Source organism: Calidris pugnax, unplaced genomic scaffold (assembly GCF_001431845.1).
Source record: "Calidris pugnax isolate Ruff unplaced genomic scaffold, ASM143184v1 scaffold183, whole genome shotgun sequence".
NCBI classification, from domain to species: domain Eukaryota; kingdom Metazoa; phylum Chordata; class Aves; order Charadriiformes; family Scolopacidae; genus Calidris; species Calidris pugnax.
In genome coordinates this window covers 1889531-1916943 of record NW_015090930.1, presented here as the reverse complement: position 1 = coordinate 1916943, position 27413 = coordinate 1889531, and the positions used below count along the sequence as shown (strand labels likewise).

At 39.1% G+C, this 27413-nt stretch overlaps 1 protein-coding gene across 2 annotated transcripts in view; it reads right to left on the bottom strand.

Annotated features, from left to right (window-relative positions):
• The window catches only part of NUDT14 (nudix hydrolase 14), a 61901-nt gene extending 34580 nt beyond the window's left edge, over positions 1-27321 (bottom strand). The window contains exon 1 of one of the 2 annotated variants that reach the window (XM_014951641.1): positions 27248-27321. Coding sequence is in view for 1 of the 2 variants with exons in the window: in XM_014951640.1 (XP_014807126.1) it covers positions 5352-5372 (21 nt within the window). In the remaining variant the exon portion in view is untranslated. Of the gene's footprint in view, positions 1-5351; positions 5388-27247 lie in introns of those variants that run through there. The other variant, XM_014951640.1, reaches the window with a different exon arrangement.
• Positions 27322-27413: the final 92 nt, after the last annotated feature.

The following is a 27413-nucleotide window of genomic DNA, read 5'->3' as shown; positions in this document are numbered from 1 at the left end:
ACCTAAAATATGCTTAATGTGAGAAGCAGCACAAGCTCTGTATTACAAAGTATGGTTAAATGGATGATCGAACCCCGAGCAACTGGTTAATGATTTAAAGCAGGTAAATGTGAGCAACGAAAGAAGCAGCAAGTTCAACTGGTGGGTAAAGGTGCCAACCAATATAGACAGGCCCTTCAGCTCTATTACAGATGTCATGGCTACCAAGTACACAACAGCTGGTGGGGATTAGATAACAAGCACTCTGGTTCAGAGATTAAGCTCCTGAGCTTTATGAGTTTACCAAGCTTTTTTGGACGAGTGACTGTTGGCTTGCTAGCCGGGTTTTCCTTCATTCCCACAACTCTAATTATAAACAGTTGTTCACCTCAAGAGAAACTCTAGTCTACTCTTCCATTGGTGTCCGCGCGTACCTTCTGTTAGCACTGACAGGAATCAAACGTGTGGCTTAGAAGAGAAGCTCTGTCATTGTTTAAATGCAATATAATGTTGAAAGAGAAATAAAGACAGCAAATTCTCAGCACGAACTGAAATATTAAAGCTGTTGTTTATCAAGCTGAGCGTATATCCAATCCGTTCCGCCTGGTGAGAGACAGGGGAACAGCTTTGAAAGGACTAGGACACAACACATATTTGCAATACTTGAACCAAATAGAATAGGCTATATTGTGTGGTAAGATAATTTAAGGTGTCTAAGGTCTGCTTAAACCTTTTGTAGGTTCATTTCTAGCTGTAAGACATGTATTTGTGGGATCTTCTCTTGTTTGCATATTGTTGTGCAATTTTCTATTTAACATGAGTGAGTTGGGAAACTGAGGAGCAAGAATAATGTCTTCTCCATATGAATTCATACTTTCTCGCTTCAACCTTCCCCTGCCCCAAATGGTAAGACATGCTACCATCACCCATTCTCCCTTTGTAGTGTCCACTTGGAAGAGATGCGGGTGTCCCGTTGATGAAGAAGACAAAAAAGCCTGAATCAAGTCTCTCCTTGCATTCATTTAGGCTATTAGTCCTGTGATGCTACTTCCTAACATGTGATCCCAGCAACAATCTTCCCTGCTCTTTCCTCTTGCCATCATTTTGCAAATTATAGAACCTGACTGCTTTGGAGCACTTATGAAAGGGTTTCAAATAGCTGGGGAAAATTACACCCTAGAGAACAACCATCATCCAGATGGGATCCATCAGACTTGAATGACCTCTTCTTAAGGATGAGCCCCATTAGCATTAACAGAATCTACCTCACAGACGTGCACATAATTTTGGACAGAAAGTAAAAGAAAGAACTTAGTACTTAAAAAGAAAGAAATCAGAAAATAAAATCTGTATTTTCTATTTTCTAAGTGGCTGGGGAGCACATAAAGCTCTTTCTCTTTAATATGATTTGATTAGTTTAAGATCCAAATTCAAAGTCAGTTACAGACTAAAATAATTTGAGTCTGTCCATTCAGGATGTTAGTTATCATCATACACTCTGACTGGACAATGTTTGTTAAGCCATTTTCTGCCTATATTTGAATACAAAATTATTTCATATGATCAACGTGCACCTGTCCAAATAAATAAATCAATAAACAAATGAAACATTCCAACATCTCATTGTTTACAGTGGCAGAAACTCAAATGAGCCCCATTCATGCCCTATTGTCCAAGTCAAATATAATTTGAACCCAACCGTATGGAGTGGAGTTTCTATTGTACCCAATGTGTGGTTCTTTCCTAACAGACTAGTATGAAGGTTGCTAATTATTAATAGCATGTAAACAGTTACCAATGGTTCTTATGCTGCTTTACATACTTTACAGAACATTAATTCTAACCAGTTTCTAACCAACTATATCAAGCCTTAATATCCCTATCTTATCTTTAAGACAAAAATATTAATTGCTGAAACTGATCAAGATTCATGCTTTTAAAAGCCAAGTAGCCATGATTGCTTGTTAAACTATTCTATTCCATATATCCTGGCCTTTTGACAATGCTCTCCTATCACCACAGATAGTTGGAAAGACTTCAAGGCACCAATGGTCAACATCAGAAAAGAGAAACCCTTGACACTCTTCATTTTAATAAACATACACATTTGTGTTATTTATAAAATAAACCATTCTCCAATATCTAACAAGGAATAATCAAAGTATCTCTCAATGGAGTGAGAGAAGTAAGTATAATTGATCACTGGGAGATCTAAACACTGACAACAGGAAGGAGAAAGAAGTATATTATTACATTTGAAAAGGATTTTTAAAATTATTTTTCAAATAGGAAATGTGTCCTGTGATGTTTCATAAAGACAAATACGTCAAAAGTATTTTATATTATTGTTCATCTGCTCAGAATAGCAATTCTGATCCTGCAACTACCTTGTATAACACATACTTGATTTGGTAAATCTTTAATCACAAAGTAATCACACTCTAGCTCTGTGCTCAGCGATCAGGTTCTGCGATGTTGCAACGCTGTTCTAGTGCATATAGTATGTGTAAATTAATAAAGCTGTATTCCAGGAGAGGCAGCATGTGAGACAACTTAGTTTCATATTACACAGAAGACAGATTACTTACATAAGCACAAATTGCATAAGAAAGCCGAACCAGGTCAGATGAGATGTCCATCTTGCCTACTGTCCTGTTTTTAACAGCAAAAGGACTATTTAAGAACAGAGGAAGCATACAGCAATGCTTCCCGGAATACTCTTTCAAGCCTTTGACGAAAGGCAGCTGAAAGGTGTCAAAAGACAATCCCTCAAAAAGGCATCCAAATTAAACACAGTTCCTCCCCCCATCCCAAAAAGCAAGCACAAACAGCCATTTCTATACTACTTGAACGTGCAATAGTGTGTCTCAAGTGCTGTTCATCTTGCCTATAAGACTGACTTGATAATGGCATTGACAACTTAGTCAGAATTACAACATTACGCTGCCTACTTGACTGTCTGCACAAGGAGAACTTGATCCCTTTTATCCAAGTGATTCCAGGACAACCGAGCACTGCGAAGAGCGCTCTGCTCTGACAAGTGTTGACAGTGGATGCAAGTTCAGCAGATGTGACTCCTACCAGCAGAGAGCTGGTTATAATGCCACCCATACTTGATCTCCACATTCTCTATCCTCCTTCCATCCTTGACATTATTTTCTTAAGACTCTTCCTGCTCCTGCACATTGCCATAATTATAGGCAGGAGCCTGTTCACACCGTCAAGTTGGACTTGTCTGCAGCCTATAATCAAAATACCATTCTTTTTCTCACCTACACTCTCTCTGTCTCTGGCTAAAATGCCTCAAGAATCACTGCACCAGGGATTTTACTCTCCTCTGCTTTCCTCCACCACCTTAGGCAATGTCTGAACAACATGGTCAAAATGCCATCAGGATACCTACACAAAGGATAACTTCTGCTTACTAGAGAAACTCACCTAATACTTAGCCCAGGCTAGCCAATGAAGAAGATAACAAGGACATGCTATGCTAACGATGTAGGAAGAAGCTGGCATCAATCTACCTGGGTGTGCTCCACATGTGACAGACGCTGGACGTGCTCTGAAACAAGTCACACAGAAGTTTCACCTCCACTCTTTATTTGGGTCAGCTTGAATGCCTTCCTCACTCTTTTCTCTGAGGACAGCACCCAGCTCTTGACCCAGCTCATACATCAGGTATATGTGTCTCCACAAGTTCTCAGCTCAGCGTTACACTGATACCACCCTGGGTCTTCAAAAAACCTCCAACCCAAACGAACAAAACCCTCCTCAGTTTGGCTGTGGTCGCTACTGTTTTGTGCAGCCCTGCTGGGATTCACAGCAATTTCTCTGTAGATGCGGGTTTTGCAAATGGAGGGACTAAGTACTTAAGCAGAATTTTAGAGAGAGAGATATATGCTTTTCCTCAAGAGCCATCTCCAAAGACCCCCACAAAGAATGGGAAGAGAAAGTGATAGTGGTACAGGAAGCCATCCCATGCAGCTAAAGGTAACCTAAGTACAGTGCTACACTAAGGGCTGACATGGCAGAAGTCTGTAATATCATGAATGACGTGGAGATGGTAAATGTGAATCAATTATCCGCTACTTCTTATAATATAGAGGCACGATGTCATAGCTGGCTACCTGAGGAGAAAGACTAAGGCTTATCGGGGCACTGAACTATCTCCTTTCATGGAACCAGTGCTGAAGTCCAGCAGCTGCGCAGAGAAGTTCACCTTGCTTGTTCTATGTATAAAACCATTAACTGATAGCTTCTGAAACACCTACATGACAACTGTATTACATATATGTTTTAAACACATGTAATTCAGGGTTTACACTTCTTAGATTTTATTAAAAGTCTAATTCTGAAGAGTAAACCGAAAACATGTTAGTGTAACAGGGGCAAGAAGACTCACAAAACCTCTTCAAATGCTTCTTTCAACTCCATGTAATAATTGTTTCACAACATCACACCAGGGTGTCTAAAATAAATCCTCAACACGCAGGTTTACAGGAACAGATTTCCTGTAGTGGAGCTCAGACCGTTCAGCAAATCAAAACTTATGTTGGATTTGCACCAATTTAAATGACTTCTTTTAATGAGCTCTGGGCAGACAACACCTGACTGAAGCAGAAACAATACCTACCCAAAATCCGCTTAACGCTTCTCCTATCTTATTTGTATTATTTAAGTATTTAATAATTTTAATAGTGACTGAATTAAAGGCACTGCCCTATGTTATCTCCCACATTTATAAGGAAAAGTTCTGTTTGGACAGACAAAGCCAAGGTTGCCAAGAGCTGTAAAGTCACACCAAAACCACCTCAGTAAAACGGGTTCATACCTTGCATTACAGATTTTTAAGGAGACTGGTAACAAGCCAAGAAGGCAGATGACTAAAAATGTTGGAGACCTGTGTCCAAAATAAGCAAACTAACTTCACATATGCCACTAAAAGAGAAAAAGAAAAAAAAAAATCTGTCCATGACAATCTGTCCATGACAATGATTAACTTTTTACTGTTTACATTACAGGAGAGACAACACGACGTTTGGCGACCCATTGTGATAGGCGCTGAAGATATGGAGTGGGAACAGTTCCGGTTCAATGATCTTACAATTCAGTTAGAGCCCAGACAAAAGTTGATGTAAACAAACACAGGCAGTTAAGGAAAAAAAGACAAATACATTATGGTATAGTTAAGCTACATGAACAAGTTATGGGGGTTAAAATGGCAAACAACAGTCATGATCCTCTAGCCTCTACCAGTTGGACTGGGTTTAAAGCAGTCACCCAAGAAGTAAATGTTCCATGTTTGTGAAAAAAAGAAACAACCAATTCAAGAAGTTGAAGCAATTATAATAAAAAAATAACTCTGTACTCACTGTTCCATATACTGTTTCCATGCTCCTAAAACATATAAGCAGTTAAAGTCCTTAATACAAAGGGATTATGACCATTCTTCATTCAATAAAATAATAACACTATACGTAAAGAAAAACACATAAGAGAATTTATTGGCAAATAACGGTCTTAAACCACAGTCAGCAAAGCCAGGCAAGTGTGCCGTCCCTGTTTAATGACTCACATGTAACAAAGCATAAAACTCCCTAGAAGAATAACCAGATTTTGCTTTTTTTTGTTCTCAAAGAATTTTTTTAAAGGTATGAGGGCATTTTATTTTTCTTTAAAAATGTGTAAAACTTGTTTTACTATAGCAGTCATTTTCACATTCAACCAACCTTCTATAAATTTATCTTCACAATTTAATATCAATGTGCACAGCAGTGCCCCTGTCTAGAAATTCACTACGCATTCTCTTGTTGAGGTGTCTACTTGCTGCCCAGAACCACATGGTAAGAGAACACCAAGCTTGTCACTTTATTAGATGGGTTTTTGTCAGGTTAATCCAGATGAGCAGCACGTCCGGGGAATCAAGTAACTGACTCATGAAGACAGACAAAAATCTGCACCAACACGGCCAGCTCCTGCAGCCTCCTGCCACCTTTAGTTCCTTAAGTGGTCTCAGCTTAATGCTTTTTAGTCATATTCACCTTTTTATGACCAATAAAAGCTGCCAAGGTGTAAATTTGCAATAAAAGCAATTCATTACTTCTTGGTTTGTAAAATACATGCTCCTACAGTGGGAAAATATGCCCTGAAGATGTGCATTAGCTGCTGCGTCTGCTTGAGCCACAGTTTTTGGGCTAAACAGGGTGAACTTCCCCCGTGCTAAACTCAGCAAGACAGGAGATACTGGATGCTAAAAGTTAAGCCCTTATCCCTCTGAAAATGAACTTTTCCCTTTCTTTCTCCATCCGCTACAGAAGAAGTGCTCCTGTCAGTTGACATTTCCTTGTTACATTTCTATTTTCAGCTTAATGGAAACTGATGTCACATCTGTAGCAGTTTTCAGTGGAAATATATAAGGATTTATAATCTAATATAAACCATTTATTGCCAGCTCAATTATTAGTGCTATAACTCTTTGCTGTAAATAATCAATACACCATGTCTCCAGTGTCCACAAGGATGTGCCCACAGAAGCTGTAGCTCCAGGCCAAACCCAAGACTGAATACTTTATGCTTTTCACTTTTTCTATCATACAATTAGTGACCTTGCACTGTCTGAATATTTTTCACAGCATTTTCAACACTGTGCCACATACAAAAATAATGTAAAAAAAATATTAAAAACCCCACTACCTTTGACCCCAAAAATCCATGATTTGGGGTTTTTTTTTTTAAGAAATAAAGCATTAGTAGTCAACATGAAACTGTGAAATCTGCATGAAGAACAGAAATCAAACAGAGACAGACACCTAAAGCAAGTCTGGACTTGTGAAGTTTTCAAATAAGAATAAAATAAAATGTCCGTTCCATACACTTTAAAAGCTTTATTGCTTCCTGTTGAATATTTTTATTGGATTAATAAATTAGTGGGGTGGGCTTTTCTCTATAGAAGCTAGAGAGCTGCCATGCTGTATCTAAAAATATTCTTCATCCATAACAAAGCAGTGCAAAGGAACAGTCAAAAATTCAAGGACAATTAATATTCAACTTCTTCATCGAAAAGAAAAACCCTGTCCTGAACCAACTATGTTGCATATGAAATCTGTTTGAAATAACTCATCACAGGTTTATTTTGTCTACTTTAATGGTTTGATTTGTGATAAGCAGGGAGAAAGCTGTCAATTACAGATTTCATGGGAAGTACTACGTATCTTTCAAAATGAAAGGAAGCGCTTTCAGCTGCCGTAAAACCATGCATCTCAATTAAAAAATAATAATAAAATAAATAAAACCATTCTAATGTGCATTAGTTAGTGCCTGGCCCTCTTTTTTCCTTTAGAATGTATACACTGGCATTAGGGAACTGTCTTATGCTTGGCTATCCCATTACACACCTACTAATTTAAATGCAAAGTGTTGCTATTAAACTCAGTCCCAGGCTGCAGTCCCGTAACAGCGTTAAGACAATCAGAATCCAGGCTGCCCCTTTTCCTACCCCTTTTCCTACCCCAGCTGCACATCTCTGCTCTACCCCTGCCACACCAGTGACATCGATGTAACCACCCAGCAAGCTCCTTCTGGGAACTGATCTGATTTTAAAATAAAATAATAATCATAATAATTTTTTTAAAAAACTACTCCACTATAAAACCTGATGAAAAATGTGATTTTTAGTCGTTAACGTGGATGTAAGGCTATATACATACTAAGTTTTCATCAATGACTATTAAAGAGAACAGCCTTGGTCTATTCAAAATTATTCCAAGAGGATAGAGATGTATCTGATAAGGAGTGCTGTAGAGAAAGGCACATGCACACAAAGAAGCCTACGTTACCATTGCAGTCCACACCCACTAATCCACTCCATCAGACTGCACACGCTGGAGTAAATGAAGCCTCATCTTCAAAAGCAATTTGCAGAATTACTTGCTGATGTTGAAGAACTACTTCAAAAGAGTTTTAAGTGTTATGGAATTTTACTGTTTTTTAAACAAGCCACCGTTTAAGCTCAAGAGGAAGGGGAGGAATGTTTGTTTTTTAAACAAAGCTTGTAAGATTTCATTACTAAACTATCCAGAATATTTACTTTAAAAGCATCGTGATTACAAATAACGGTGTTTTGCAGTTTTTGACTTACCCTTACTCAAATGTTTCAGTTAGAAATGGTTTTAGTGCCATTGTGGAACCTGCATCCAAAAATACACAAACTGATGACTTCTCAACATCATTCAAAATGAAGATTCTAGCTGAAGCACAACTACTACTGCTGCTAATTAGTCTTAATTGACAATTTTAACAATTTCACAAGTAAGACTAAGATAGCATAGCTCATAGGGACAAATCCTCCTATACACTGAAGACAATATGCCATCTCCAGCTGACCCAGCAGTTGTGGGCAGGGCTGTGGTCTCCACTACACCCATTTGATGTTTAAGGATCTTGAACAAGGGACCGAGGTGTTCAGCTCTATGTGATGGCAAACTCTTTGAGGCATGGGCTCGACTTCTTATCTGAAGTTAGCTGGATGCCATAAAGGTACTTCTTGCAGAAATCATAATGGTGTGACTGTGGAGACCACACCAGGGGATACCTCAAGAGACATAAAACTTAAAGGCACAGACTGTAATTTTTACAACCCATATCAATTTTCTCTTCAAAGTGAGGTTTTTTTCTGGTAGGAGTTTGTAATGAAAATGCAAACAGATGGTTATGGCAATAGAGTTTACTGTTCAAAGGTGCAATTTTTTCACACTTTAGGAGGTAAAATAAACAGTGGAGAACGCATTAATTTATTCAACTGTTAATGCAATACTGGGCCAAGCCACTGTTCATTTTATGTATATCAACTGCCAGAACAATTACAACTAAGATACTTGATGTGTAAGTAAACTTTCTCATATAATCCTCTGGAAGTTTACTTTTCAGGTCACAGTTTGTTTTTTGTGTGTACTTTTCAACAATGGAGTCGTTGCAGTTTAGCTTGGCATTCAGCTATCAGTAAGATCACTTACCTTTGAATGAAATTTATAAAACATGAGAATTAAGCATATATAAGTACACTAAATTAAGTCAAATCTCCTTTCTTTCCTTGTTTTTCTGTTTTTAGTATACATTATTATCAAGAACAACTGCATATACATATCAAACATGCTTTATTCCAAGGCAAGTACATAATAGCATGCTGAAATCTATACTACAAAGAATAAGGATATAATGCATGCGTTAAGAAACACGATATGCACAAAGGTCAAATTTATGGCTTTTCTCACATCATTTTACTGCCAGGTCAGCATATAATTTAAGGTTATAAATTGAGATACAGATGGGGTTTTCCTAGTACTAAGCTAACTTCAGTTCTGTTGAAAGGAACCAATTGCTACGGTAGACTTTTCAAACTGTAGTCTGAAATGTATATAAATGACAAAATTCAAAGCAAGTGTCTGTGTTTTACTTAAATTTCTGTCGTATTATTAAATTTTGCCGCATGCATTTTCCCATTTTCACTAAAGTGTGTTTTCCCTTTGAAGTCTGTGACACACTTTCTTATTTTGCGGGGATAAAAGGAACATATACCCTCCATAGTTACAAAATTACTAACGCTACTTCTTCCACAGTTACAGTAAAACATGAAATCTGAAACTTTGACTGGACATAATTAAGGAATATATCCCTACTAAAGAAAGATGATTTAACGGAGATATCATTTGCAAACTGTGCATTCAGCTGATGTGACAGGAAAATACTTTTCTGTAAGTAAGTACTGTGCTTTCAAACAGATGTATTATACATCTCACACAGCCACTTATATTCCTACTTGCTGAAAACCTGCACAGTGAAGCCCGTTTCTTGTAATCTTTTTCCTGTATTTTTCTGGTATTGTTACAGAAAAGATCTCAAACTATTCGCAGTAACTATTTATTTGGAAAATTCCTATCAGAGGGTCAAAACCTCAGGGAATTTAAGCCACTAAGATTTCTTCTGCCATACCTTCTGCTTAATCTAAATCAGCAATTCCATCAAAATAGTCTCATCTTCCCTTTCCCTGCTTTCTGCATGGTCTTCTGTGTGCAAAGAGCACAAAATATTTCTGCAACTACTCTCTGAACCACACTGAAGATGTCACCTGGTGACTAAACCAATTAAGCACAAAAAAGCTTCTCCATTGCCAGTTGTGTTGCCACTACCTAAAAGTACATGCCAAACAAAAGAGAGGACAACTGTACCTGTTATTTCATGTCTCACATTCTACAATTCTGACCTGCCAGATAATTAAGGAATGTACCAGACTTTATGATATTCGATGGGATTAATACACCTTTGAAGAGGATCAGAAGGTAGAAGCAAGTGAGACCATTGCTCTGGGTAAACCGTGATCAGAAATTGTAATGTTTTGTCTTCTGAATTCTGTATCAGGACAAGCAAAAGTGATACTAACATCAGAAGCACATCCCTGTGGAAAAGGAGCATGGATTATTTTTTTTTTAGTTTATTGTACACGTTACACATTGAGTGAACATTAAGGGAAATGAAAAAAAAAATCACTGCACAACTTAAGAGGCTCAGAAACATAGACCAAGGAGGCACATCTGGTTGTTCCAGCTCAGAATTTAAAAGCCAGGGAAATACCTCAACCTGGAAGCTGCTGAGAACTCCTAAGAATTCTGTTTCGTTTCTTTTTCTGGAGTTTTCCGTATTTGTATGAATTATTACATATTCACTGAGTTAGAAACAAGCAAAAAAACCATGGCATTTGTAATTCAGTAATAAACAAATCTGGGGAGCAAGAGCCATAGGTTCATGTCTCTCCTCCAATTTATAGTAATTCATTAACAACTCCAAAAGATGAGATACAAGAAAGCAGTTTGTAGCATTCATTTGAAGGCGCTCACTGGAAAGATGGAAGACCTGAATTTAGACTTTACTCTGAACCACTGTCATTCCAGGCAAATGATAGAACCCCCAAATAATGTCTAAACACCTTTATTGAATAGTGTCATATTCTTTGGTGGGATTTAAGCTGCAATATCTGTCCTAAGGTTACAAAACTATTTCTGCTTTCCTACCTGATGGAGCCTTAGTGAAATTCAGTGAGCATTCCCGATTCCTCCAGATTCTTTGGAAAATGGCACTTACACTCCTAAGTCACTAAAGACAACATTTTCCAAACTGTTAAGTTTTACTGACACAGCTAACTGTAAGAAAAATAAACTTTGTTTTAAAATTTTAAAGAGACCAAAAGAATGAAAAACATCTCCAGAAAAACTGTTTTAATCTTTTCTGGCCCGTTGGCAGCTGCTTCTTTTGACCACAGAGTTACCGAGATAAAAGGCCTGTGAAATTTCAGACTATTTAATGACGGGCAGGGGAAATAATTCCGCAGTCGTCATAACATACATAGATGAATTATGTCTGTAGTACCTGTTTCAAGACAGAGGGAGATTCAATATAAAGTACCCATTGTGAGTCCGAGACCCCACAGTAGATGAGAAATCTCACTTGATATTCTGGAACTCCTTCCTGTGCTCTCTTTAGTCAAAATACCCTTCCAACACATTAGGAAGAGGACTCTCTAAATATTAATACTGGACAAACACTGCTTTGGTCCAAATTACCATGATTCCCCTGACCACTTACTGGTATAGCAGCCCAAAGAATTTGGGACTGCTGAAGACAACCTCGCAGAGAATCTGATTCAGGGAGACATCCACCCCGCTGACTTAGCCAGGTCTTAGGGATCTCATCTCATCTCCGCAGGCACAGCAGGGAGAGAAGAAAACACAAGTGTAGAAAGTAGTAGGAGAAAATGAATCTTAAAATCATCAGTCCCAAGGCAACCGCTACGCCTACAAGCATAATTTCTTCTTCTTTGCTACCCTAGGTCATGACCCTCATCCCGAGAAGGAAGGAAAGAAACTGTCCTTTCATTATTAATTTCGCTATGCCATTCAGGAAAATAACACTGACAACACCATAAAACCACAGTTTAAGTTGCCACTTATTTCAGCCAGATGCTAATCACCACCATCAATTGTCTAATATTTCTCATTACCTCTTTAGTCATTCTAACAAATTCCTCTGCAACTTATACAGGGTCTGATTAAAATCTTCTCTGGTTTCTCTGGACAAACAGCCAGCAGGAAAAAAAGCAAGACTATCCCTCTTCTACCACAGTGCTGGACTGCTCCATTTTTTGATAGATAATAAAGCTGCATTCAAAAACTACGCAGTTAATAAACACTGTTCTAATTTCAGAAACAAAACCTACTGATCGTGTCATCTGAAGCAGAACACTGGTACAAAAAAGCCTGTGTATAGACTGTTATATCACCAAAAAAACCCCCAAAACTAAAACCAAAAACCACACAGAAAACTATCCTTCATGTAAAACGTCAAAGTTACTTGGTTTTGCAAATGCACTGGCAAAGCAGTTGTGTGGATCACATAAGTAGGATTTTTTAAAAATTAACAAATCTATTCATTTATTTATAACTTATGAAGGACAAAGTATTTTTGATACAGAAGTCAAATCAATGCAGGAACAATATAGCTCAATGAACACACCAGACTGGTACACGCCAACCGAGAACCAGCATTAACAAGACTGGGCAAGGTTAGGGAGCAGCACACAGGAGAGCCTAAGTTTCACCAAAGTTGGGAACAAAGCCAGGTGCAGCACTGCGGTGTTTCCATGGTGAGGTAGAGCAGGGAAGGACGCCTTCTACACATCATGTCTCACAGGAACTCAAGGGCTACCGCTTTCTGCAAGTGTTTGCATAGACAAGTGCATAGACAAGTTCATAGACCAGCCCGGGATTTTCAGCATGTCCCCTCAGCAGTACTGAATACCATGAGTACATTAAAAAACTTTTTCTTGCTTTTTCTGTTGGCTCCTTCAACAGAATACCAAGGCACCTTAAAGCTGTAAGACTTTATCCTGAGCATACAACTGCATGAACCCGGCACATACAGAACAGCCTAAAAATCGTAGATAAAAAAATGAAGGTCACAAATTCACTCCACAGATTCACCACGGCTGGTCGAAGAATGAAGAAGTAACTTCCACCAGTACTACAGACAATTACACACCTTCCCTTGCAAGAGCAAGGCACACTTTTCTGACCAAAAAAGTATACAAAACATAGCACTGCAGAAAGTTGTGGGTTTTTCTCTTTCATCCTCTTCCCAAAGCACAACTGTTAGGTGTGGTTTGTCATCCCACTTAATGCAGCACTGGAAGGCACCCACTGCTCTATCGTAAGGGCTGCAGAAGAATGTACAGACAGAGGGGAGGGAAGACAATGCCAACTGGCATTCATCTGGGTTGTTTTTGGTTTGGTTTTTTTTTTTTGAGAAATACTTCAAAAGCAAATATTCCAACAGTTTTTCCGTTTAGTGAAACAGTTTTCCTGACTAGCTTTTTTTCAGCCCCTGGGTCTGATTAAATCTCGCCTCTCCCACCCCCCCAACATAATTCTTACATTTAAATCTTGACATTTATATTATTACTTTTACAAATTAATCTTTCTCTATGGTGTGTATCATAATGCTCTAGGGAGGCTCCTATGTTCCCGTGGGTCTTGTGAGAGTTCTGCCAAGAGGTTTTAACTCCAAGACAGATCAAAGAGAAAGTAATGAGATAAAGCAAAACAGGGTTCTCCAGACTGACTGGTCAACCATTTCTCCTCAATGAGAAAAAAGAATGGTTTACAGAAACAATCAGGGGGACAATCAGGTTTCAGATTCGAAGGAATTATTTCAGAAAGTCCTACAGTAGTCATTTCTGTACTAATGATTACTGACTGGTTTTACTGAATGGGAGGCCAATAATCTCACATTATTCTTTAACCTATCTGAGCAGCACAAATCAGATGAGTTACAGATCAAATTTGAGGTCGTACAAACTGCAGTGCTTTGGAGATGTCACTCTAAAGAGCAACACGAGCCTTGCAGACAAAGCAAGCCAGAAACTGCCTATCTCTGCCCAATATTTTAAAGTGTTAGAATGTTACAACGCTGAAAGCAGAGTGCCAAGTGCAGACATACACATGAAATTCTAAGACAGATTGCCCAAAGATTTGATAGGCAATTTTTCTTCTAATCCTGCTGCTTCAAAAGCTCAACGAACTTAAGTAGCCAAATAATAACAAACGTAGGTCTTAAAGCCAAAACAAAACTGAATGAAGCCAACAGTGATAGTTTATTTCAGCAGTTCAAGAGAAGAATATAGACAAGAGCTATAAAGGTTCATAACCTACATAAATATTTAATTATTTACAAAGTTATACTCAATATACTAATTTAACTGTTTCCCCTATTTATTCCACAACTTGACTTCCAGCTCAGTTTGTCAGAACATGCAATTTCTGGTCAAAAAACACTGAACTGCTGCAACTCCAATCACCTTACTTTCTAAGTAAAAAAAAAAATAAATAATGTGTTAGTCAAATTGCTTTAGACCTTGCCTAAGCTAGGATTAAGCAGAAGAAATGCAAGTGAAGACCCGGCCTCACCAATGAGGGGAGCAAAAACGTCCAGCAAGGTTGGAATTTCAAAAGTTTATAAAAATACATGCTAAGGATCTTAGTGTCTGGCCAAAACCATTTATAGTCTAGAACATTTTTATGCAGCCAAACAAAATGCTACATCCATTCCTAGTTCACAGATAACTATTATAGCTGATTAAAACATCAGCTAAAATGACAAATATAATTGACAAGAATCCTTAAAACAGTAACACCAAGTTATCAAACTCTATGCAGTTGATTGCATAGTCAATATTCCTACTCCTATTTAAGTGATCTTGTACATTATGAAAATCTTCCAGAATCACTCACATAAAGTTATGCTTTTTGATGATATACACCTTTTCTAAGCGTATTGTGCAGAAAATCCATAATTACAGTCATCACATATTAGGCTCTTGGGAAAAATAATTTTCTGCATTAAGAGTCAGATCTAGAGTCAGAATCATGCATAGATGTAGCTGTTTCACTCCAGGAACGACTCATGAATTAAAACTGAACTACAACACTGAACATTTCTGAAATCTTAAGATGTAAAGCGAATAATAGATGGTGTGATTTATCACCGTGCTGAGGAATTCTAATCTTTTAAAACAACTGTTTGTATTTGCTTACTGAATATGCCCCTTGATCGCATGCAGCATGACGTATCAGAACAAGCATTTGGCTTAAAAGAATGAAGCTCAAAGTCTCAGTGGAAATGTTTTCTATGCACACCTTTTTTCTTTTTTTTTTTTTTCATTAGGTCTGCTACACAACTCTAAAAGACACGCTATTTACTGTCTGGGAAGACTGTAGAGAGAAAAGAAGGTGGGGAGAGGAGAGGAAAGTAAGAGGACCAGGCTGCAGAAGAAACACACAATTACTAGGTGATACATGAATGCACTTTGCACACACTGAACACATAGAACATATCTTATACACCTCAACACAAGGAAAAGTATTTCAGAAATACATTTCAGAAGTTGAAGCACTAGATAGTTAAAAATACCAGAAAAAGACATCTCTAAATGCAGGGGAAAGAAAATTAAAAAGCACAGTAACCACCACCTACATCTTTATACTTGTGTAATTCTCCCTTGGTACGTCAGGAAAAAAAAAAAATCTTTGAAAAAATAAATAATCTTGCACACATGCACACACACAGAGGGTCACAAAAGCTATAAAAGAGATACTTAACACAGGTTCCTGAGCAGATGACAAGCCATTACTTTCACCTTTAGGTAGTTATGATGATCTGATGTCTCTTTTATGACATCTCCCATTTTTTTAATTAAAATCTACAAAGTGTTTAACAAGCAATTCTTCCATCAATCTTTGATGTGTTTTACTTATAAAGCAACGACAGTTTTCAGTTCAGTCTCCTTAAAGTTCCAGAGAAGCCATTTTCCACTCACTTGCTTTGAAAGCCTTTAAAACAACTTGATGAAGAACAGCAGCAGGGGGCTAATAGAAGCCAAGGCTTAGTAACAATCTTTAGATTTTTCTCCCAAGACTTTCTCACAGGCCCTCCTCACAAAGATCCTCAGGGCTTTTCATCCTCTCCTTTCTTTCCACCCCCCCCAAAAACCAGTTCAAAGTGACAGATGCAACTAGCTTCAGGTTTTTCCTATTTTCTTAATTTCACTATTACCCCTCAATTTTGATAGACTCAACTGAAATCTAATTCTCATAGTGGTGGTCACCTCCTCCTATCTTCCTGTTGGGAAAAAATAATACACAGAAAGATTCAAAAAGTAACATCTTCGAACATCTTCGAACCTGTCATCTATTCTGAAGAGTGCACTGGTAAGGAGAAATGTACATGTTGCTTAAAAATCATACACAGCTGTCATTCAATTAATTGAATTAATTAGTGATTAGTTAATTAGTGATTCCTATCCAGTTCTACGTTTTACTGCAGTATTGCTGAAACCTTCATAATGGCAGTGACCCTGTAAACAGTTTAAATCTTGGGATATAAACTAAAGAACTATGCAAGCCAACTGCAAATAATGTTCAACCACTCTTCAAAAAGGGAATTGCCCATAAGAAATGATAAGTTCTTCAGTTATAGTTTCATGCAAATGTAGAAATCAAAGTTTTATGGAAAACAGAACTATTAGGATAGCACTTAACGCTGCTCGGAATCAGTAAAGCATACCTTTTTATCTATGTTTTGGTGTGCTCACTACCATTTTCTTTCTTTATTATTATGGCAACTTGCAGTACAATCTTTGTTGATCACTAATATTGTGGAACTTCTGGAACTCCAGAGCTCTACAGAGTCTTCTGTTCCTGCACCAAAGTGATGCCACTATGATCAAAATACCACACATGGCATTTCTACAACATGAACAGCTGCTTTCAAGAAGCAGGGCTATGGGACATTCCTCTCCATCCAAGACACTAGTTGCAATCCCTTGTTCTTTTAAAAATCAGAGAAACAGTCACAATACGTGTGGCTAGGAGCAAACAGGGACTGAAGGAGGCCAGATACACGTCTCCTTACATTGAGGACATGAGCAGCACATGGGAGAGATTTAAGGTCAGGAAAGACAGATGGCTGGCATTCCCATTACAACGAAGTCACCTCTTGTCCTTACACCATTGAGCTCCGTGCTTTCCAGTTGGTGACTGTCACAGGTTGTGTTTCAACTTTGTTTTAGCAAGCTCCTCTCTGTAAAACAAACTGGGAGAATAGACATCTAGAAGTTTATTCCCCAGTGTGAGAATAAATCTTATTGATACTTTCTCAGAGCAATGTCAGCAATCATACTTGTTAGGCCTCCCCCTTCTGCTAAAGCAATACCCTATTAAAATGTTAATGTGAGATTTTTTAAAATGAGATTTTCTTTAAAAATTAGAAAAAAACCCCAACAACAAACCAAAAAAAACATAGAAGAAATTCTTGTCACTGAACTGACATAGTCCTATCAACAAACACACAAAAAGTCTCTGTTGGCTTTCTGAGAAACTTGTATCATAAATATTGGAAAAGGATCCATCAAGAATATACACTAAAGAAGTCTGAGAAGTACAGAAACAATATCCTAAGGAACAGGAACAGTTATGTTTAATTTTCTACAAGCATACAACCACTTTACAGAAATGAAAAAATGTAAGGCTGGAAGGACCTCACAGATCACTCAGTACAAGTCTCTTTTAACGGTGGCAGGATCAAACATATGTTATGTGAGTGCTATATAATACATGCCAGATAGAGAATATGCGTCTGAGCATTACCCAGTCAGAGCCTCCATTCAGGCTGTTCTATCATTCAAACTTTTCTATCATTCAAACTTTTCTATCAGTTGTGCCATTTTAAGTTTAAAATAAATACTTGCAATACAATGTATGTAATAGCTCTCCAAAACTGTATGCTAGAAGCATATGACTTAAGAGTGTGTCATGAAAACTACTGTGGAATAACCATTTAATTAAAATTACCATTATCATTACTTCTTTCTGTATTAGTTTTCAAGCATTAATACTTACTTCTTCAGGAGGGTAAACTTCCCCCCCCCATATTTTCTATTTTCAGAGAAAGAACATCTCTCACCTTTAGGAGTTTAGCCTCATTTCCCTATAATGTATTCATCACCGCTCAGCACATCTGTCCCAGCAAATCCCATTTCCTGTTCTATTCATGAGGCTCAGCAACCTGGAGCTTTAGTGATTGCCGCCACACTTTTCCCATGGCCTTCTCACCTCTCACCCCCCCACGCACCCCGCTCCCATTGTTTATCATCTGTTCTCCCCTGCTGCAAACTGCTGTCAGATGTTCACTTATCCCTAATCTTACTCACTGCCTTTGATATTCTTTCTAATCCAACAACCTGTCAACTGGGGCATCAGCCCATGTCCAGACCAGCTGCTCTGTCACAGGCCCATAAGATTCCCTCTCAGCTCCAAGAGGTATTTAAAGGATTTTGACACAGCCACCGCAATGTGAAACAAATAATTAATGCTGTTTTGATCAGTGATCAGGGCTTTAGTGTGACATGAGCTGACCGCTAAGAAAAACTGAGCTTTACTTTGTTTAAACTTCAGCAAACTTCAGTGTTACTGTATTAACAAGATTTTGATCAATGTCTCAAGGACAGTGCCAAAAAGCTAAGTTCTTTACCTTGTTTTAGATTAAAATTATGAAGAATAATTAAGCTGAATGCAGTCAAAGGGGCAGTTAACTTTATACGCCTGCTGTGTAAAACATGCTTATTTATGCAACATCAACTTGTGTAGAGTTTTCAGAGAAAGGGAGGTAACCTTTTACGAGTTACAGCTGAATATACAAATGCATTTTAAAATAGGCAATAGTTGAGGTTAAATTGTTATTTAAAATACATTTGTATTTTCAGGAATATAATAAAGTATAGTTTCATGCCATATAGACCATCAAAACCAGACATTTTAAAGAATATTCCCATGTAAGAAAATGTCTGATTTCCATAACAGTGAGATTTGCTGTAAACACTTAAAATGTTACAATGTTCATCTGCTTTAAAACATACCAAATACACATAATGCCATAGCTGAAATTATGATTCAGATGACAGATTTTTTTATACTGGGAAAAAGAAGTTTCTGCTTTTTAAGCAAACATATGTATTTTGATCCAAACTGAAAAATAAATAAAACACTTGATTCTTGAAGAACATGAACACTATTTTATTTCTCAGATCTAACTGCAATCACTACAAAAGAGATGGTACTAAACAAGTCAAAAAACCCTCGTTTATACCCTGCAGTAGCTGTATTTCACACACACATGAAAATATAATAAAATCTCAGTGATGGATTTTGTAACATGGTTCCTTCGCTTAGAACTAAACCACTTTCATTCTTAGGGCTTGTCTATACCAGGACATCAAGAAAATGAATCTCAAATAAGTGCCTTGATGAACTTGAATTCTACTAGTTAAACCCCTGTGTGGACACAGTCATTCAGTTTAGTTTACTACTCCCTTAGGGCATGCACTGGAAAGTTAACATGGATTAAGGTAGGGTAAGAATTCAAAGTGCAATCGTACTTTGAAAATGGTTTAACGTAAACAGAATGAGACTCTTTGTTGTAGAATGAGGCATGGAATTAATCAGGCAAGTCCTGTGTAGACAAGCCTTTGCAGATGAAGCTAGTGGAGTGGTATTGTCAAAGCCAATGGTTTTCAACCTCTTCATCTGCAGACCTGGAAACATCTTCCAGTGAAGCTGCAGTCTTTGGTAGCACATTAAAATCTGCTGATAATTGATCTGCTTTTAGTTGATTCACGTGGATGACCTACAAGTAATCCAATGGTCCTCAATGAGATACGTACCAGACCTTGAAAATACTCGTTTAAGCTAACTATGATTTACATACCTCCTCCTATTACTCAGTCTTAACTTCATAGCTATTGCACAGTAACCCAAGTAGTCTAGCTATTGATGACATAAAATGAGATTTTAATGTTCATTTATGCAAGTGTAGAGACAGTTCAGCCCTGTGCAAGGATGCTACAAAAGATGCTCGATGCAGCCTTATCCTTTCCAATAAACAACATCTGCGGTCATAAGTTTGTTAAATCATAGTAGGAGTGACCTAAAAATGTGAAGTTTTGTCACTGGCAACCACTTTTCATGTATTTACTTCAAAGAACCCTACATTCACTTGTCAAAGCATGCTGGATAAAGAAATTTAAACTAATACAAAAAAATATTTACTGACACAAAAACAAGTACTAGTGATCTTTTCAACCTACTACTCTTACTAATTCTTCTCATTTCCCCCTTTAGTAATTCATAATTGTCTCCTACAAAAATAACTTCTACACATTTCCAGAGTTGAATTAAAAGTATATGGCAGAGCCAGAAGCAGATACACCCAAATTCCTTCATTTCTTTTCTTAAACCTGTGCTCTAACTGCAAAGAACGCTGTTTCTCTCAAAGGAAATTATATTCCCTTGGTATTTAACTCCCTGATGCTGTTTTTGCAAAAACTTCACATTCCTTTTCTTTCACCCATATAAAAGAGTTATACTACACTTCAATCATAATTCCTGGTTAAGACTGGAGCATTCAGATCAAAAATCTGTCTCATCCAGGATCCTACCTCTAACAGAAGCCAAGATGCCTAAGGAAGAATATATTGTTAAAATACTCTCAGCCTCCTGCAGTTTGCAGCTCCAAGACTTCCTGAGCTAGAAGCGGTATGTTTGCATTTAAGATTAATACGATATACTGACATAACTTCAGACTTGACAAGCTGAAGAAAATGAGACAAATTTTGCAGCGAAAATGGCATCTCCTTTTATTGCACTACTGCTTTGAAAAAATGAACTGCAAATAAATGTATTACTTGGTAGCATATTTCCTACTACTTTGAAGATTCAACAGAAGACCTACTTGTTTGAACAGGTAACTTAAAAATCTGTTTACTCCCTCAACAGCACCATTTTTAACTGTCAAAATAGAAAAGAATGTTTTATGTTTATAAAAAAGCAGGCGGAAGTTCCAGAGAATATTTCAGGCAGCTGGACACATTCATTTTGCCATTACCATATTTAAAAAAAAAAATAATCTGAATGTAAAATCAGATTGTTAATATTATTGTAACACGGCACCACTTTGCTATTTTCACCTTCAAAGTTTTCATGACATTAATGATATAGGCCTCACTCTCTCTCCATGTATACATAGAACCAGGGGTATAATCTTCATGACATCTCCAAGACAGTTAAATTGTAAAGCAGAGAAACAGACTGATTGCTCATGGTCACAAAAGAAAGCAAAGCAGCAAATCTAAGATTAGAAATAAGAAATTCCTTCTTCACTGATTAACTGCTCCTGAGGTATATTTTCCACCCATTACAAAGTTCAAGATATGTTAAAACCTACAATAGCCTTGAAAATTACTGCAGAATGACTGTAAAACTCGGAGATTATAACTGAATTCCCTTAACATTGAATGTAAACATCATGCATTAAAAGGAAATCAAAGGGAGCATTTTTCATATTTAACTTGAAAATAATGATTCTAAACATTAAATTAGTAGAGGAAGGGTGATGCTCTGAAATGTGGAAGGAACGTGAAGCTCACAAACGAGCAAAAAGGTCCAATTTACCATTACCAACTGCATGGTTCAGTCGACATGCATGGAGTTTTTGAGGTTTATCCCACATCATTGAAACAGATGCCCATTCACCATTCCACAGATTCGAAATACAAACTCACATACACACTGGGAAAATTTCTGACAGTTGATATTAGTTTAGCAGCAAACTTCTAAAGTTCCTGGGTAGAATGCACATATATGTTTATACAATGCGAGGAAGCAGTGGCAAGAGCTCCCTTGCCAGAACAACCTTCAAAAACAAAGCTACAGGAGTCTGGGCTAGATCCACAAAGGCTTTGATATGTGAGCTCTGGGCAAAAGTGTCTGCAACAGCTCAGGATATTATTCCCCCAGCTAGATCCTTCCTCCCAGCTGATGCTCTGCCTCTCCTTGAAGGATACTGTCCCCACCACAGAGGTCACCCAAAACAACATGCAAAAGCACTTCACTTGGCAAAGCTCAGTAATTTAGCTTAAAGGTCTGATGGAGGTGGGTTAGAACTGGAACAGAGGAGTAAGAGCTGGAGCAAAACTACTTTGCTTTCTGCTGATTCTCAGAGTGTAATAACCACTAGCAAGGGAACAAAAAATGGTATACACTAACTTCTTAAATTACTGCAGCAAGATTCACCAGAGCTCTCTGTCTGTCAAAGCCCTGTGTCAGGGTTCAAATCTAACATGCAGAACCACTGAAATCCCCGCTCGGGTGCCGATTAAGAAGACTATGTTGAATCCAGATTCCCATTTGGATACTTAACGCTGCCCAAAATCCTAACAACTCTGCTCAACTGTTAGTCTACTCCATGACTTAGCCTCAGCAGAATTCTTCAACTTAGCACTTTTTTTGTCTAATATATAGGCCAGTGCCTGGCTAACATACACAAAAGAGAGCTGAAGATTTACACACAAATGTGTTTCCCAGCAGTGAGCACACTCTCCTGTGATGTGGGAAGCAATATTAATTGAAGCAAGATCCTGCAGCCTGACTCTACCACATCCCAGGGAAATGCCCTAGCCCTTGGGCATTGAGTTAATCTCTCATTAGCCATCTCTCTGGTCTCTTGAATAAATTATTTATGAAAAGCAGAAAAACTTCAATAGGAAAAAGTGAAAAGAGATTTACCATGGAGTTCTGGTAAAGAAACCAATTCTTCAGGAGGTGATATATGTTAAAAAAAAAAAAAAAAAAAAAGCCGCTTTAGACAACAAATCAATTTGCACTTTGGGGGGCAAGTACACATTTTAACTAGCCAGATGCTATCGACGACATATATAGCTATAGCTATGACACCTAGGTGGAGATAAATTAATTCTCTTTTTTTCAGTATCAAGCAGAACAAAAATAAGTAACCAGGATTCCTACTGACAAAATGAAGAGGCTATTCATCAGGCTACGTGAGGTACTTTGGCCATCTCTCACCCTCAGGCCACCCCATGACTGAGGGCCCCATCTTGAGGAACAGGTCAGCGGCTGAAAAACCCAAGTGGAAAGTGAGGTCCATTTTGAGGAGCTGCTAGACATCTATTTTCAAGAGCACACTTTTAAACTGCACTCTACCCCTCCAAATTGGCCCTAACCAAATCTGTGTACAGCCTGCTGAGTTCCATGACTCCTTTTACTGCACTTCCATTTCTACCTTTGCATGTACAAAGACAGAACAAATAATTTTTAAAAAGTGTTTGATACAGTGATTTGTCTGGAGAGCCAGGCTACTCCCCAAAACTTGCATGCCTAACACCAGACTGCTTCTATCCACATGGGTCAAACCCTAAAATTCTTTCAGAAGGGTGTACACTTTTATGCTTCATAACAATATAAGTAATAAATATGCAGTGCTCATTACTTTTATTTAAAACAATATGGGTGGGCAGAGGAAGAGAAAGACCTCATAGGAAAAAAGATCTCATCACCCTCTCTACTGGAAGAGCAGATCCACCATGCACAAATTGCTGTAACTTCAGGAATTCCTAAGAATTATGACAATCCTTACTACAGTTAAATAGCCAGAAACCTACATTTGTTTTCTTGTGATCTTTTGGAAGAATATTTCATTTAGTAACCAAATGCAAGAGGTCCAATCCAAAGGACAACTCAAGCTCCTGGAACAAGGGGAACTTAAGACTCAAGCCAAACCTATAAAGGTGTTGCTGGAGTTCTGTCTAACACGATAGTAACAGCCTGACTTGATTTTCTCAACTCTGTTCCTCTGTGTCCCCACAACTCCTTGTCTGAACATCCAGATACCCAAGGAAAATACTCAGCTGGCTGAAACACTAATCCGATCTTTGGGGCTACAATTTTGAATGTGAAGTGCCTCTGACGAACAGGTAGACAACCATCTCAGTCCCTGGCTCCATTCTTGATCAAGTGTGACCACAATCTTATAGAATCATAACATGGTTTGGGTTGGAAGGGACCTCAAAGATCATTGTGTTTCAACCCCCCCACACCTCCCACCAGACCAGGTTGCTCAAAGCCCCATCCAGCCTGGCCTTGAACACCTCCAGGGATGAAGCAGCCACAGCTTTGCTGGGCAACCTGTTCCAGTGCCTCACCACCCTCACAGTAAATCTTCAGATGTATAACCTGTGTGGGCCTACAACAGTATTTCCTCAGCATTTTGTTTAGATTCCAGCGCCCTCCAGGATCCCTTTCTGGTGTCTTGTGGATTTCTGGTGGTCTGCAAACCTGCCAGAGCAAGAGCAGTTTACAACTCAGTGGTGTGCAGGTGGAATGGATAAAACCAGACCTGCAAGGTAAACTGTGATATAAATCACCTTCATCTAAATTTATGTTTAACTGTTGAAAACTTAACTGGTTTAGCCATAGTGATGGGATCCAAATTACCTCCAAAAAACCGTGCACTTTTTATGTGAAATGTCTTAGAATCAATGCCGTAACATACACATTAATGATGAAATGTCTACAAAACAACGCTGTTAATGTGCTCATGAGTGCTTAGAAATAATCTTATAATCACATGCATGTAAAAATTCTTTCAATTTCCTGTTTGTACAGAAAAACAGTAATTTTAATTTTACTCTAAGATAAAGTACAAATTAGAATGTTTATTTCCTTTTTCCAGCTAATGAATAAAAAAAATGGTGGACAAGGGGAAGATCTACTCAGCATAAAACCATTAAGATCCAGGGCTAGATTTCACAAGTCATTTTCAGTTTTAGGTGAGTGGTGGAATTTTCAAAAATTTTTAAGCAGATAGGGCACCTAACTCCCATAGAATTAAGACACAATTGCTTAGGTATTTAATGGGGTTTTCAGAAGGCCTAAATGCCTTCGAAACAATTAGTCAAATGACTACAAATATTTAGCATTTCCTCTGGTTGGTTAATAAGTCAGTTTTTAAATGCAAAGTGTGTTTTTAATAAATGTAGGGCCTGTTTCCCTATGTTTAGGTCAGGTGCAGACTGTTGTGCACTCGTTGAGCTTATGCTCTCAGTAGGCTGGATACAAGCCAGCTTCTGTACAGATGCCATATAAACTACATTTTCATGTTCATTTTAAGACAGTGCTGCGGCCAAGAGAAGCAATCTCTGCTATCAACCGGCCCCCATAACTACCACATTAACACCTCCTGTCTGCCAGCACAAGCACTTGAACTGGAGACCTTGTTTAGGTTAAAACCAACTTATTTTTTTGGCCAGATTAGGTTTGACCTGGACCAGATCCCTTGATCCAGCTCACTTATGTTGCTGCACAAACACTTCTGCAAGGAGAAAAAGTGGAAAGATGTGCAGAAAGGGCAAGTCTACTTCTTTTGGGGGCAACGCTGGCCTCTGTCATATCACAGCACGTGACCAAGCACATCCTTATTTCTTCTTTACCATAGTCATCACATTTAAAGCACTTGTATTCAATTAAATGCTATTTTTTAATACTGTTTTGCACATTTTAATTAAATCCCATTTTTCATGTAAATAGAGCATGACTCAGAAGTGAAAATGAAATTAAGAAGTAAGACTTCTCACTTATAAACTAAGCCGGCAAAAATTCAGAACATGAAAGAATGTTCTTTGGGTTTTCTTCTGATACCTAAAAATAAATAATTAATTCAGTGCAAAGCTTTCAGCTGTTCACAAATCAAAATGTTTTACTTATCCCGACCAATGCAAAGAAAGCTTTCTTCAGGAAAATCATGCACAAAATGTATTTTAAAAAGGTTAAAAAAATCGGTGTATAAGCTTTGATGCAAGCTACCTGAACCTTGCCTTTCCTTTTCTGTATCTTACCTCACTGTTGGACTTAGACACACCTCCTCCATATACATCTCCTCTTCTGCCTCTCCAACTGATGTGTTTAGAAGCAAAGCAAAGAAGGAGTAAGAAAAGACGTGGTCTGCAGCACGCATTTCTACGGCTGTCAATTTTTCTGCATTTCCACTTCCACCCCTCTAAACTGGGTAATATCTTACCCTGGACTGGCCATTGCTGCATTGTCAGCTACAGAAACAGCGGGTTTTGTGCACGGCCTTGCTCACCGAAAAGGAATCACAGAATTGTTGGAGTTGGAAGGGACCTTCTAGAGACCATCCAGTCCAACTCCCCTGGGTTGCCCTGAGCACATCACTCAGGACTGCATCCAGGTGGGGCTTGAAGATCTCCAGAGAAGGGGACTCCACACCCTCCCTGGGCAGCCTCTTCCAGGGCTCTGCCACCCTCACCCCAAAGAAGTTCCTCCTCAGATTGGAGTGGAACTTCCCATGGTCCAGCTTGTGCCCGTTGCCCCTCGTCCTGTCACTGGGAACCACTGAAAAGAGTCCAGCTCCATCCTCCCTCAACCTACCCTTTAGATACTTGTCAGCATTACAAAGGTCTCCTCTCAGCCTTCTCTTCTCCAGGCTAAAGAGCCCCAGCTCTCTCAGCCTTTCCTCATCAGGGAGATGCTCCAATCCCTCCATCATCTTTGTTACCCTACGCTGGACTCTCTCCAGCAGTTCCCTGTCTCTCTTGAACTGGGGAGCCCAGAACTGGACACAGGATTCCAGTTGTGGCCTCCCCAGTGCAGAGCAGAGGGGGAGAATGACCTCCCTCTACCTCCTGGCCACACTCTTCCCTACGCAGCCCAGGATCCCACTGGCCCTCTTGGCCACAAGGGCACATTGCTGGCTCATGGAGAGTTTACTCTCCACCAGGATCCCCAGATCCTTCTCCTCAGAAGTGCTCTCCAGCAGGTCCACCCCTAACCTCTATTGGTGCCTGACATTCTTCTTCCCCAGGTGCAAGACCCTACACTTCCCTTTATTGAACCTCATTAAGTTCTTCTCTGGGCAGAGAAGAACCTGTGCTCTTCGGTGAAAAGTGACTCACTTTGATACAAACATGATAAGGAGAGGGCTTTCCTTCCCTGCTTCCCACCTGCTGGTGCCCAGGCTGGCCTGGGAGAGCAGTGGTGGAACTGGCCCACCTGAGTCAAAACCCGCTGCCCCGAGGGCTCGCCAGCAACACCTCGGCACCCAAGCAAGGCCCAAATTAAGAGGCGCCCTGCTCAAAGGTGAACCTGAAAGCCCAGAAGGGGGTTAAGGAGGCTGCCCCAAGCCCCGCTGAGGGAGCGGGCACGCGGCAGCACGGCGCGCCCACAGAGGAGCGGGAGCAGCTGGCACACCCCAAGGCAGCGGTCCTCCACAGGTACCGGGTTTTCGGGCTACCGTCACTAACCTGCCTCACGCCCTACCTTCGTCGCCGGCCAAGGAAGGCTGAGGCGGGCGAGCAAAGGCAGAGCAGCCGCCTGAGGGGCGGTCCCGGGCGGGGCGGGAGGGCGCCATGAGTCTGAGGCGCAGGCTCCTCCGGCGACACGGCCGGCGTCCCAAAATGGCGGAGGCGG